The sequence below is a fragment of the Podarcis gaigeae genome (genome assembly GCF_964106915.1).
Source record: "Podarcis gaigeae genome assembly, chromosome: 17".
NCBI classification, from domain to species: domain Eukaryota; kingdom Metazoa; phylum Chordata; class Lepidosauria; order Squamata; family Lacertidae; genus Podarcis; species Podarcis gaigeae.
In genome coordinates, this window is record NC_139694.1 from 39081390 (window position 1) to 39096649 (window position 15260).

Here is a 15260-nt window from a genome sequence, read left to right on the forward strand (position 1 = left end):
CGAGAGCCTTCCTCCTAAGGGGAGGCACCTGGGGATAGCTCTGACAGTGAGCTGTTTCTGAAGATGCAGAGGGGACTGTGCCAGTGTGAACAGACACACTGTGCTCAGCCTACTCAAAGGAATGCCCCTTGCTTGGCTAGTCTCAAGTCAAGCCTGCCCTGCTCTTCAAAAAGAAAGCACAGGTCATGTGTCAGTTGTTGGAACTGCAGTTTATGGCCAGCCATGTGTCCTACAGCTTTGCTGTGCCTTATGAACTTGTAGTTCAAGTTCCAAGTCTGATAAGGAGAGGCACACACAATGTCACACAATTCACTGGTCAGCTGCTCCTCAGACATACCTACACCACAAGCTAAAAACTGGTTTGGCTGTCAGTCCCAAAATCCAGGGCACTTGCAAATCAGTAACAGAATTATCAGCACCCTTCCTAAACTACAATTTCCAGGATTCACTGGCGGCAGCCATAGTGGTCTAAGAAGTGTAAAACTAATATATGTTCGTCTCACTCCCACCATATACCATGTGATGTTAACAAGTATAACTTTTCACAGAATGCCAAACACTGAGTTCCTGTTCCACTTTCTGTTGCCTCATCAGAGTGAAAAGATTTGGCCATCTGCTCTGCAGGAGCTGCTTGTTAACTATGCAGGATCCGAGTTCTCTCTCAAAGGGTGGGGATGATGTTGCTGTGGTGGCATGGGACCAATTATGCATCAGCACAGTAATGGGGTAACCTGGAAGTATCATGATGAATGTGATCTTTTGGTTCTTTGTTGTAAATATGGCTATATAAAAAATAAGGATGTCAGGGAATTCCAACAAAAACAGAAATGCTGTTGTTGCCTTCAGTGTGCAAATGATTTGTAATCGATTACATTATTCTTTTGCATTGTAACAAACGGGGTAGAATAACATAACAACAATGTAATTTACATAATTTGTGTAATTTATGTAATTAATTATGTCAGTTAATTCTGCAGTGAGAAGAATATTGTAGGTTTTTGCAGAAACTGAACTGCAGTGGAACAGAAACAGTGTTTCATATGATGATGTGACGGGAAACTCAGCCAGACCAGAGTTTGGTGATGCAATGCCTCAGAATTCCACCAAAATGCTGTCTGGAGCCTCTCTCTGGTTGGCTGCAGGTACAGGTAGCTGGGGGGGGCAGAGTCCCAGCGGAGAATGGAGAGATGCCATTCTTGGCATTCAGCTGGTTAGGAGTTTAGCTCTTGAACTGTGTAAGATTCACTCTGAGGAAAACATCAATATCCAGAGAAGGAAGATCAAAAGACAATGAGTGGAGTATACAAACAAGAAAAGAGAAAAACTAGGAAGCTGAACTGGGGACAGGAGAAGAAAAGGTATGAGGGAACACTCTACTTGGGTCTCCATCCAGTAAGAAGGCTAGAGGTCTTCTAGAAAGAGGAAAATCCCAAACCAGTTGGAAGGGATGTGATGACCTCCTGGGCCTGTTACACTGCTAGAGGAGCCGAAGAGATGAGATTTATAGAAGGCTGAGAAACTGACAAAAAGTGCCACCTTGTTTAAGAACCCAAATATTAAGACCTAAGCTGGAACACCTATACAATTAGCTTAAGAAACTGAAGTGAAAATAAGCTGCGCATTTGCCAGTATCTTCCTCCATTGCTCACCCCCACCAGAAACAGTTTTAAGAACACATTTTAAAATGATAAAACAATCACTCAGACAAAGGCTAATTCAGGCATTCCTTGATGTGTTGTCAGTGCAGAATGCCTCATGTCTTCTCAAAGGAAAGTTATAATAACTTCAGTTCTTAGAACTTAGTATTCCAGTAGTCCTGTCCTCAGCTCCTGCCCCCCAACCACCTCCGCAATTCCCCCACCATCATTGTCCTGGGACCTCCTCTGCCAGCATATACCCGTCTCCACCTGAAGTTCTGGTGTTCCTTGGAACCACGAATCTTAGCCGAGAAGCGCTCTGACAGCTTCTCCAGTCCCCGGGAATACTCTTGCTCCACCTCCGCCTTCCGGCGCAAGAAGTCGGCCACATCTTGGAGCAACTGCTGCCGACTCTCAGCCTGGGAGTCCAGACCTCGGACTTGCTCCCCCATCTGCCAGCGCATTTCTGAAAGAGAGGAGCAAAGCTATCAGCATCTGAACTGCTCTAGGATACAGGGTTCTCAAACGCTCTTTGGGCACATCCAGACTGCCGCTGGTTTGTGGAAAGGATTCAAGCCTCCTGGAACTTTACGCTTTCACAGTTAAAATGGGTCAAAGCACTCTGTTACTCTAGCATGACTTTCCAAAAGAATCAGATTTATTGCAGTTTGGAAAGTGAATAGGAAACCATGCTGTAAGTAAACATAATTATGCCCAGTGTGAACCACATTTTGTAAGCCTCCCCCATATTGTTATTTATTGCTGTTGATTGCTATTTAAATTAGAACCACAGATTCAGTATTAGAATTAAATAAGAAAAGTTAGAAATAACTTGTTTTATGGAGGTGATTTCAATCTAATTAAATTGAGGCTCCAATAAACACCGTAATTTCACAAAATCACATTAGTGAAATTTGTTAACTGTAACTTTGGGCTGAAAATCATTACAATTTAACAAATTTAAATATGATTTTTCATATTTTTTTCACTCAAAAAATCAAAATTACCCACATGGGATTAATAAAACAATTATTCACCTTTTGTAACAGTTATATTAATGACACGTGGGTGATTATGATTTTACAGCATCTTGAAGACTAACACTTTAATTATGGCATGAGCTTTCTTTTAGCTTGTGCTGTTTTATCTGTGTAAGCTGCTTGGAGTCCTGAATAAAGGCAGGATATAAATAATAATAATAATGATAATAATATGTATTAGCTTATTCCAGAGCCCTGTTCTGATTCTGAGATGCCAAATTGTGACCAATGTGTTTAGAATCTGGTTATAAGCAGTTCTAAGCTGTATATGCGTAACTGAATTATGGATTAAGTAGAAGCTGGCAAATGTGGCCTCTTTTTGCTCTTCAAAATATGGCAACCCTATATATTTTACTATGATTATAATTTTAGCACCAAGTTTTGTTTAGGTTGCTATGAAACTATTAAACATGTATCGATGAACCTAACATACATATTTTTAGAAAATCACGTCTCTGATTAAGATAGAAACACCACGGTTTGCTGTACCTGCCTGCCGAGTATAACAGAGCAAACGAGATTTGCTTCTCATGTGCATAATATCTGGTATGAGTGACTCCTAATGACTTAGGCCTGGAACAGATCAGAAGTTCCCCTCCTTGCTCAAATGAACACGTACAAAAGCCAAGGTTGGGAAAAGGTCCAGGCAAGAGCGCTCACACCTCACATGAGGAAGCATATATCCCTAGATGTGCAGGTGAGGAACCCTGCCAGCTCTATTTGGCCTGAGGACATGTGTGCATGCATGCTTTCACACTCATATTCTCCCTCTCTCGCCCACGCTCACATAGGCACTCAACTCTCCAAACAGAGGCACATATTCATACCCTCACTTTCCTAACTCTACCCAAAGTGCCAGCTTGGTTGGAAAGTTAAATAATGATACAGACCAGATAGGAAAGTTCTCTAACACCTCAGTGTATGTTGGCAAATTTAAGCTAAACATACACCAAAACCTTTCCGCTACTACACCTAGTGATGATGTGCAAAGAAAGTCAGCTGCAAACACGTTCAGCTCCTAACGATTTGCGTCTTCAAAACAATGTTAGCTCTCTTGACGGCACCTACATTTTTAGAGATAGCATCAATATAAAAAATGAAATGTTACTACTAGTTTTAAAACTTTTGCCAGCAGAAGGATTAAAGAGAAGGCAAACTTTTTTGTGGGGGAGGGGAGAGAATAGAAAACGAGGCAACAATTACCGTATTTTTCGCTCTATAACACACACCCGACCATAACACGCACGTAGTTTTTAGAGGAGGAAAATCCGTAGGCATGCCACCCGTAGGCATTCCCTCCATAACACGCATAGACAATTCCCCTTACTTTCTAGGAGGAAAAAAGTGAGTGTTATTGTTAAGTTGTGGGTTGACATAGTAGACGACACAGCGACTTCTCCAAGTAGCTCTTTATTTTGTAAGCTGGAATAGAACTGACTGCAAACAGCTCAGCCGGCCTGCTTTTATAGGCAGCCAGCTGTCAACATTGTAGCAACAACATCCCAGAGTTCCCGCCTAAAATAACTGACGTGGACCTGAGTGAAAACTATCTACAGACCTGAGTGAAAACTATATACAGTATCCCCCTGCTGGCCCAGGGTGAAACTTCACTATATAACACCCCTCCCCACCGAGATAAGGTGTTAGTTACAATCGTAATGGTTTCCTTATATACAGCACTACGCGTAATGGTTCAATTAGGCACAAAAGCATATCGGTTACATTTCCCATACTTAGACCAACAGTGATACATGTCCAACAACATAGTCCTTTAAATAAGTTGGGCGCTTGGGAACTCTGCCAGACCGCCGGGGACTGGTAGCCAAGTCCGAAGGGCCACACAGTTCTTGCTGAGGCTGTGGTGCGACCCTAGGTGGCGTTGGAACCAAATCCCCTGGATCCGCTGCTGTGGGTGGAGCCTCCGCAAGTGGAGTAGTCTGAGTCTGTGGTAAGTCTGGCAGACCCTCTGAAGCGGCTTGGTTTGGCTCCACGCTGGCAGTTTGCGAGGGAGGTGTAGGTGGGGCCTCGCCATCTGTACGTGTCTCTTCTGGAGCCGCAAGCGAAGTTGGGGGCACTTCGGTAGTGTCCAAGTCCCCAACCCTGTGCCTAAGCTGGTCAATGTGCCGTCGCCACAAGCGTCCGTCTTCGAGTGCCACCTGGTACGAGCGAGGTCCAGTGACTCCCACTACTGTGGCTGGCACCCAAGGAATGTCCCCCACATAGTTCCGGGCAAAGACCTGGTTTCCTGGGACAAATGACCGTGGCGCGTTGGCACAGCCTGGGGGTTCAGCCACGGCAAAGTCCGGGTGTAGCCGGTCGAGCGGCGACCTGAGGCGGCGGCCCATAAGCAGTTCAGCAGGACTCCTCCCTGTGGCCGCATGAGGGGTGATGTGTTGCACGAACAAGTATTCGGCGACCCGCTCATGCCAGTCTCCCCGGTCCAGGTGCGCAGGCAAGGACCAGCGGCCTGGATTCACTGTACTGTACCAGCACACTGTCTGATGAAAGGAGAGCCTTGACCGCGTTGAAGGCCGCCGTCTCCCGATGACCCCAGGCCCAAGGCGTCTTAGTGCTAAGGAGTCGGTGAAGAGGCTCAGCCACTGTGGCTTTGTGGGGCAGGAAGATGTTATAAAAGTTCAGCAGCCCCAGGAACGCCTGCAACTCCGTCTTGTTCTTTGGGGTGGGGGCCTGCTGGATAGCGCGGATCTTGGATGTGGTCGGGTGAAGGCCGGAGGCATCGATAAGATAGCCCAGGAACTCTACCTGTGGAACGGCGATCTGGCACTTCTCCCCCTTTACCTTGAGCCCGGCCTCTTGGAACCTGGTCAGCACGGCACGGAGGCGCTCGAACAGCTGCTGGTGTGAGTCTGCAGACACCAAGACGTCATCAAAATATGGTACCACGCCCGGAAGCCCTTGCAGGAGACGCTCCATAAGGCTTTGGAAGATGCCAGGAGCCACACTCACCCCAAACTGCAACCGGTGGCAACGGAATGCCCCCCGGTGGGTGACGATCGTCTGGGCTTCAGCAGTGGCATCATCGACCGGCAGTTGTTGATAGGCTTGGGCAAGGTCCAGCTTAGCGAAGACCTTACCCTCACCCAGGGAATGCAGCAGGTGTTGGACAACAGGAACCGGATAAGCGTGCTGCTGAAGTGCCTTGTTGATCGTGCACTTGTAGTCAGCGCAGATTCTCACCGACCCATCTGGCTTGACAGGCGTGACGATGGGGGTTTCCCACTTGGCGTGGTCAACCGGCTCCAAAACTCATTGGGCGATCAGTTTGTCCAGTTGTTCATCCACCTTAGCCTTGAGAGCAAAGGGAACCCGGCGTGGCTTTAGCTTGATGGGGGCGACTTGTGGATCAAGGCTAAAGGAGATGGGCGTACCTGTATATTGCCCCAAGGTGCCGTCAAAAACCTCGGCAAAGTCTTTGACCAGACCCTCAGTCTCTGCGTTAGAGATGCAGTTGATGCCGGTGACTTCCAGGCCGAGGGCATCAAACCAGTCTAGCCCTAGGAGGCTTGGCCGCTGACCTTCGACCACCACCAACCGGAGCAGGCCCGAAAAATCCTTGAAGGCGATCCGGAACCGGCCAACGCCTACCACGGGAATGTCGTTTCCCTGGTAGTCTCTCAGGTGTACGCGGTGAGAGTCGAGTTGCCTTTTGGACACTCTGGGTACCAGTCTTTTGATGGTGCTCCATGACACGATGGACAGGGCAGACCCGGTGTCGATCTCCATGTCACATGGAGCTCCTTCAATGAGCACCGTGACGTTCAGCTTGCGTCGCGTAGGCGAGTCGGTTTGGCCAATCGTGGTTCCAGACGGGCAGCGGCAGTTGGTGAGAGCGAAACAACTTTCCTTGGCAGACTGGAGTGAAGACTTGGACTTGCGAGTCGATGAAGGGGGGGTGTCAGACGGAGCCGATCGGCAGACCTTAGCGATGTGGCCCCTTCTGGAACACTTCCTACAGATGGCGTCTCTGAATCGACACTTGGCACGGGAATGGTTGCCTCCGCAGCCGGCACATTCCGGTTGGCCCTTGGACTTCTGTTGGAACTTCCTGCGCTCCCGCTTTGTCTGGTGCACGTCATTGTCTTCACTGGAGGATGCCTCATCACTGCTGGCCTCTTCATGATGCACCGGAACTGGCTCCCTAGCAAGACACGGGCTGCTGGACTTGCGGATCTCCTGGGCGGAGCGTTCAGCAGCTTCTGAGGCCACAGCCTCCTCTCCTCAATGGCTTTCTGCAGCGTGAGGTCTGGCTTGGCAAGGAGACGCCATTGCAGATGGATGTCCCGGACCCCGCAGACGATTCGATCCATCAGGGCATCGTCTAAGTCTCGGAACTCACAGTGCATTGCAGCCTGTCGCAGGGCGGTGGTGTAGTTGTTGATTGACTCCCCCTCTGCCTGGTTCCGGTGGTAGAACGCATGGCGGGCAGCAATCTTGGACGGCTTTGGTGCGTAGTGGTTGCGGAGCTTCTCTTGGATCGTGTCCCATGGTGTTGCCTGGACTGCTTCAGGCGCAACCAATGCTCGGGCCGTCTCAAACACCTCAGGCCCACAGAGGCTGAGGAATAGGCCCCGCTTCCGATCCTTTGATACTGCTGTCAGCTCGTTGGCTTGGAGGTAGCAGTCGAACCGAGCGAGGTAGGAGTCCCATGATTCAGAGGCTGGCGCAAACGGCGGTAGAGGCACAAGTGAAGCCATGATTCCGATGCCGGCGTGAAGGGCGATGGATGGAACACCGTGCTCTAGCCAGAACAGTCAGCTCTGAATTGGTTCTGTCCAGTGATTTCGCTCAGTGATTTCGCTCTGTGATTCAGCTCAGTGATTCAGCTCAGTTCAGAGGATGGCCGCATCTGGCTGTGCTCTGATGTCCATCGATCCCACCTTCGTCGCCAGTGTTAAGTTGTGGGTTGACATAGTAGACGACACAGCGACTTCTCCAAGTAGCTCTTTATTTTGTAAGCTGGAATAGAACTGACTGCAAACAGCTCAGCCGGCCTGCTTTTATAGGCAGCCGGCTGTCAACATTGTAGCAACAACAGCCCAGAGTTCCCGCCTAAAATAACTGACGTGGACCTGAGTGAAAACTATCTACAGACCTGAGTGAAAACTATATACAGTATCCCCCTGCTGGCCCAGGGTGAAACTTCACTACATAACAGTTATGGTGCGAAAAATACGGTAATTACCAGGTTAATGTCACCAATTAAGAGTCCTATTCTCATAATTCCAAGTTCATATGCAGGGATTTTATGTTACTTAGTGACCAGGAAAATGCATTCTGAACATACTTATACATACATATGCATATACTTATTTCATACATGTTCAGGGGCTGATCCCTGGTTCATATTAATCCCAGGAGAGCAGGGGAAGGGGCAGTAGTGATGGACCAGGAATGATGGACAACCTTGCATGCCATTAGCACTAGTAACTTCTCTGCAGCACATGGACACAGGGAAGAAGAGCACTGAGCATTCTGTGCTCATGTGAGGCCATAAAACTTCAGGAGCTCCCTTCGTGATCTGAAAATGCACCATTGAACTTGTCTGAAAAATCTTTTCAACACAATGAGAGTCCTTGGCAGGCAAGGAAAGTGAAATATACTCGGAGTTGCAAAGTGATTTCATGCTCTTTATTCAGCTCATAGTGGTGAGGAGGAATGAATGAAAGTCCCCTCAAAGTATCTGCCTTATATACATTATTTACACAATGGGCTGCACATGATTGGCTAATTCCGGAATTGTACTGTAAACCAATCAGGTTGTGGATTCACTTCAATCTGGAGCATGATTGGGTGGTTCCTGCCAACCAATCATACTGCTGCATTGTTCTAGGACCAATCAGACTGCTGCATTCTGAATCCTATTGTTCTAGGACCAATCAGACTGCTGCAGTTTGGATCCTATTCGACTCAGTACATAACACCCCTCCCCTCTAAGTTCCAGTCCTGCCCGGGAGGTCGCATTCATAGTCCTCAAGGTACGCTGGTGGCCTACGTGTGCGTTGCGGCCTGGGGTGTTCCCTGGTCCGGGGTTCAGGTTCTGGCTCGTGTTCCAAGGATGCTGGCTGTGATGGGGCTGTTTGGTCTGGCGCCACCGGCTCGCTCAGTCGTGGTTCTGGTTCCGGTGTCCTTTCGGCGTCCCGGGACCTCTCTGTATTTACTGGTTCTGCCTCTCCTGCTGGCCCCTGCTGCTCTATGGGCCTCACTGCCCCACTGTTCCCCTGGGACTCCTCTGACCTGTCCTCCTCCTCCTGGTTTTCTCCCGGGAATCGTCGCCGTATCTGGTCACAGTGGCGGCGCCAGCATTGCCCCCCATCCGTTAGCACCTCGTACGACACGGGGCCAGTGACCCTGGTGACTGTGGCAGGTACCCATGCAGGGCCTGCCCCAAAATTCTTTGCGTACACTGGGTCCTGGGCCTCGAAGGTCCGGGGGTTCCCGCCTTCCCCCACCACTACCTCATCCTGAGCTCTATCGGGGTGAAGGCGGTCCAATCTGATTGCAAGGCGCCGACCCATTAGTAGTTCAGCGGGGCTCCGGCCAGTCGTTGAGCTGGGGGTGCTGTGCTGTGCTAGAAGGAATGTGGCAAGGCGGTACTCCCAATCCCCTTGCGTCATGCGGCGAAGGGTGTCCTTGGTGGTCCGCACCATGCGTTCTGCTTGGCCATTGGTGGCAGGGTGGAATGGCGCCGAACGGATGTGGCGGATGGCGTTCTGCGCTGTGAAGGTTTGGAATTCTCCTGACGTAAATGTAGTCCCGTTGTCTGAGACAAGAGTGTCAGGGAGCCCATGGGTTGCAAACAGCCTGCGTAGTACCCGGATGGCTGCGGATGTAGAAGTGGACGGTACCAGTGCGACTTCCAGCCATTTGGTGTAGGAGTCCACCACTATGAAGAATGTTTTCCCCTGAAAGGGGCCAGCGAAGTCCACATGCAGGCGTGACCATGGTGCTCGGGCGGACTCCCAGGACTGGACTGGGGCCCTTGGGGGATCTGGGCGGGATTCTTGGCAGGCCTGGCAGTGTTTGACCCAGGCCTCTATCTCTCCGTCAATCCCCGGCCACCACACATAACTCCTGGCAAGGGCCTTCATTCTTACTACCCCTGGGTGTGTCTCGTGTAGGGCTGTGAGGACCCTTTTGCGGAGGGGCTGGGGAACAACGACCCTGCTTCCCCATAACAGGCACCCCTTGTGGGCCGACAGTTCATGTTTGCGGGTTGTGTAGCTGGCGAATTCTGGCCCGGGGCTGCTGCTGGGCCATCCCCTCCACACCCAGTCCAGGACCCGGGAGATGACCCTATCTTTCTTGGAATGGTGTGCAACTTCTTGTGCCTGAATGGGGCGGTCGGGAAGCAGCTCCAGGCTCATAACCTCTTGTGCAGGTGCCGGGTCGGGGCCTGTTTCTGGTAGTGGTAGCCTGCTGAGGGCGTCCGCATGGCCCATCGCCTTCCCAGGGCGGTGAATCAGTGCATACTGGTAGCTGGCAAGGAAAATTGACCACCTGAGGACACGAGGAGACAGCACTTGGGGGGTCTGCTTTTCGGGGGCAAACAAGCCAAGCAACGGTTTGTGGTCAGTCACCACGGTGAAGGGCCGCCCGTACAAGAAATCATGGAATTTTTTTACTCCCTTCACGATTGCCAGGCCCTCCTTGTCGATTTGTGAGTAGTTCCGCTCAGTTGCGTTGAGTGTCTGGGAAAAGTATGCCACCGGTACCTCTCTTCCATCTGGGAGTTGGTGTCCCAGGACAGCGCCAATGCCATAGGGTGAGGCGTCGCATGCTAGCACCACCGGCAGCCTCTCGTCGAAGTGTGCCAAGACCGAGTTTGAGACAAGCAAGTCCTTGACTGCCTGGAATGCGGCCTCCTGGCGCTGGCCCCACACCCAAGGGGCCCACTTGTCCAGGAGTCTGTGTAGGGGCTCCGCTACCGCCGCCTTGTGGGGAAGGAAGGAATGGTAAAAGTTCAATAGTCCCAAGAAGGCCTGAAGTTCAGTCTTGTTTTTGGGCGCTGGGGCATCACAAATGGCCCGTACCTTGTCCCCAGTCGGGTGGACCCCTTCTGCGTCCACCATGAATCCCAGAAAGTCCACCTGGGGCACTCCTAGTAGACATTTTTCCCGCTTTACCTTGAGACCCGCTGTCTGGAAACGGTGCAGAACGGTGCGGAGGCGGTCCTCAAACTCCTCTGGTGTGGGCCCGGCAATCAACACATCATCGAAGAAGGGGGTGACGCCAGGAATCCCTGGAAGTCCGTGAGCTCCGTCGAGTTGCCTTGGTGCGTTGGGCCCCGGGACCTGGGGCTCTTGGATTGGTCGTCTGATGCCTGGCGTCGGGTGGGCCGAGCCCGACACACCCGGGCGATGTGTCCCGATTTTCTGCACTGTCTGCACTCTGCATTGCGGAAACGGCAGGTCCTCCTCTCATGACTTTCTCCACAGCTTGCGCAGTTCCCTCCTTCTCGTCGAGGCAGCTGTGGTATGTGGGCTGCTTGAGTGCGCTGCTGTACTCGGTGCACCTCCTCCCTGTCAGATCCTGAGTCGTCGGTGAGGTCTTCATGGTGGACCCTCGGTTGGGACGGCTGGCTCGGCCGTGCCTCTTGTGTCGACCTCTCGGCAGCTTCCGTTGCCAGGGCCTCCTCCAGAGCGACCTGGAACGTTAGGTTCTTCTTAGCGTAGAGGCGTCGTTGCAGCCTCTCATCCCTCAGGCCACCGACGAGGCGGTCACGAAGCATGTTCTCCAGCTCTGAGAAGTTGCAGAACCGGGCGGCTTGGCGGAGAGAGGTCACAAACCCAGTTATGGTTTCCCCAGGGGCTTGCCGCTTTGCGTAGAAGGCATTTCGACGAGCCACCACTGAGGGCTGTGGCGAAAAGTGCCCCTTCAGCTGTTCCATTATTGTTTTGTATGGAACAGTAGCCACGTCTTCAGGCACAAGGAGAGCCCGGGCGATTTCAAATGTCTCCTCTCCGCAGACGCTGAAGAATATTGCCCTCTTCTTGGCGTCTTCATCATCGGTGACCCCTTTGGCTTCTAGGAGGAAGGTGAAACGGGAGGCGTACGCTTCCCAGTCTCCAGATGCTGGGTTGAAAGGCGAGAAGCTGCTGTCAGTTGCCATTCTGAGTTCCTTGTGTCCCGGAGCTGAAGCCTGGATACACGGTGCGAGGCAGCAGTGTGGCAGGTGGCGGTGCTGCGGTGCTGTGTGTGGCAGTCAGCTCAGCGGGATCCCACCTTCGTCGCCAGTGAAATATACTCGGAGTTGCAAAGTGATTTCATGCTCTTTATTCAGCTCATAGTGGTGAGGAGGAATGAATGAAAGTCCCCTCAAAGTATCTGCCTTATATACATTATTTACACAATGGGCTGCACATGATTGGCTAATTCCGGAATTGTACTGTAAACCAATCAGGTTGTGGATTCACTTCAATCTGGAGCATGATTGGGTGGTTCCTGCCAACCAATCATACTGCTGCATTGTTCTAGGACCAATCAGACTGCTGCATTCTGAATCCTATTGTTCTAGGACCAATCAGACTGCTGCAGTTTGGATCCTATTCGACTCAGTACATAACAGAAAGGGTTCCTTGCAGGCAAGAAATTAAACACCACTGTGTTAAACTAAGATCAGACTAAGCATTACATTAGCGGTGACTATAGTTTGCCATTGAGGGCAAATCGAGGCACCTCACCACCCTCTCGATACCTCCATCCCTCACCTACTTGTTGCCTCCCTTGCTTGCTGTCACCCACCCTCCTCCATTGTACCTTTGTCCATGGCCTCCTCCTCCCCCTCTGCCAGCGCCACAGACATACTTCCAGAAATCAGCTTCCGGAAGTGCTGAGATGGAAGGAAGAGGAAGAGCAGTAATGCCCGGGGCCAAGGTAGGTATTGCTTCCCTTATTTTCTTCCACACTCTGGTATGGGCCAACTGGCTCATGCCACAGGGTGGGACCAAAAAAAGCCCATCTTTTGGTCCTGGGCTCTGGCCAAAATGGGACATCTGGGATTGAGATCAGAGGCTGGGGAGGCTTCTGTCAATCTGGGATGTCCTGCATAAAATGGGACCATTGGGCATTATGTAGTTCATAATACTTTAACTAACAGCACATTGTGGGGGGCAGTTTGGTGCCATCAGGACAGGATTGAGGACAGACATCCAGGGCCCCACTGAGCAGAACAGCCCCCTGAACACAGCAGAGCTGGCTTACCCATTTTAAGTCAGTGAAGTAATATACATTACCATCTAATTCAGCATTATGTCTAGAATCTAAAATTACCTAACTACACTCTGGGGTGGAGGGAGGAGCAGAATCAGGGCCACAGCATGGGGAGGGGCCCTTGCCACAGTCCTGACTGGAACTGCCCACTCCAACACCATGCCCCTTCTATTTACAAGGGGAAGAAACTCTCACTGTCCCAGTATTGAATGAATTGGCTCCCTTCACATATGGGTGACGCATGGGCATCATCTCCAGCACATTCCCTAATTGGTGGGCTATGGTCATGTTTCCAAGGATGCTGAGAACCAGATCTGCCATTTTTACACGGCTTTCATGTCTTCTGATTGTGCCATTCCGCACCCCCCCGCACCCCCCCCCCCGGGCAGAGGGAAGATAGGATATGACAGTTGTTCCACCAGTGTAGCCACAGGAGCAAATGTCTTGTCCACCCCAGGTGTAGTTGATGTACTGTATAGAACTGCTCTGTATTGGTATATTTGATATAATAAATTTCTCTAATAAATTTCAATAAATTTCATTAATCTGACAGAAAAACCCACTCAAGTTTTTACACAAAAAATATTGGGCCTTTGTTAAGATAAAAGTCGTAGCTACCACCCTCTGGAATGCCCTCCTTCAGGTAATTCAAGAAGCAGAGACAGTAATGGCATTTAAACAGCTCTTTAAAACCTGTATGCTTATTCAAGCTTTCTGACCTGTGTACACACTCCTCGGTTTTATAGATGATGTTGTAACCCTCCCATACACGATTTCATTGTGCCTGATCCTTTCCAAGGCTCTGATTGTTTATCTGAGCATACGAACAGCTTGGGAACACCTCATGCTCACTTTTCATTGGTCTAAAAAATATGCTTCTACAGACCAAACTATATCAACTATATGCATCATGACGCGCATCTCTCTGTGTGTGATTTACTGCTTTGTTTCAGGCAAATTCTCTCACAAAAACCTCACTAACCTCATGGCAGAACCACCTTCGTAAAAGCATCATATGGAAAGCTAATTTGGGGGGTGGAAGTTTTAAAAGAACAATTAAAGTATACAGTACCTACAAAAATAGATAGGGAACCCCAATCATTGTATTTGCATTTTCCACATACCAAGTATTTTTTTAAAATAACCATCTAGCAACAGGTCAGACAGTCACTGCATTCTAGAATACCTGGCAGGACATTAAATGTTGATCCACACACTCAAACTTGACACATACAAAGGAGGAACCATAAACACCAACCAAACAACAGCAAACAGAAAGACAAAAATGTGTGATAAACACATGTAAAACAGCTGTAGCAGCACTGGTGTATCCAGAAATGCAAAGCCAAGCAAAAATCATGGCTTTGAGCATATACATATATCCACCAAGGTATATGAACATGCATAACGCTACTGTACTGGCTCAGCTGAGAGCAACTCCCATGTATCCAGACATTAAAACACAAATAGGAAAGCCACACATGCATATAAATCATGGCATTAAAATGTATGCAAAAGGGAATCCAATCATTTCTCCATGGCCATTTGTATTCATTGGGAACAGAAATGGTTCAATTTATACAGGCAAGTGTGTACCACTCAAAAAATCTCACAGCATGCGTGTGTTTTGTACTTTGGCATTGATCGCCGGCTGCAAACAGACTCAAGAACCACCATGCTTGCAGAAAGTTAATACAGTGGTACCTCGGGTTAAGTACTTAATTTGTTCCGGAGGTCCGTTCTTAACCTGAAACTGTTCTTAACCTGCTGAAGCACCACTTTAGCTAATGGGGCCTCCTGCTGCCGCTGCGCCACCGGAGCACGATTTCTGTTCTCATCCTGAAGCAAAGTTCTTAACCCGAGGTACTATTTCTGGGTTAGCGGCGCCTGTAACCTGAAGAGTATGTAACCCGAGGTACCACTGTATTGAAAGACTGCAGGGCCTAAGAAGTGATGCTCTGAGACAAACAGTACAGCTATGACTGGTTTGATTCATCAAGTGTTAGATAGATAGATAAATTTATTGTCATTGTCCGTATATACACAGTATACACAACAACGAAAATCAAACACCCAAGACCGGATTCACATACACATTAGACAGCAGGCATCTCACACAAAGGGTTTGCAGGTGCTCCAGCCATGCTGGATAATGGGCAAATTGCTGATCATCCAAGCTGGGTGCACTACAGGCCTTGGTAATTTTGTCCAAGGCAGCTTCCCCACCCTGGTGCCCTCTACGTGTTTTTGACCACAAATCCCATCAGCCCAGATTGTTGGCTTTGCTGACTGGGGCTGATGGGAATTGTAGTCCAAAATATCTGGAGGGTGGGTGGGAGAAGGCTGGTCTAAG

General features: G+C 49.8%; 1 protein-coding gene across 3 annotated transcripts in view; it reads right to left on the bottom strand.

Moving 5' to 3' along the window:
• ARHGAP4 (Rho GTPase activating protein 4) overlaps positions 1-15260 on the bottom strand; it is a 47831-nt gene that overhangs the window by 27424 nt on the left and 5147 nt on the right. For all 3 annotated transcript variants that reach the window (XM_083718629.1, XM_083718631.1, XM_083718630.1), the window contains exon 2: positions 1908-2103. In XM_083718629.1, coding sequence (XP_083574755.1) covers positions 1908-2103 — 196 coding nt within the window. The remainder of the gene's footprint in view (positions 1-1907; positions 2104-15260) is intronic.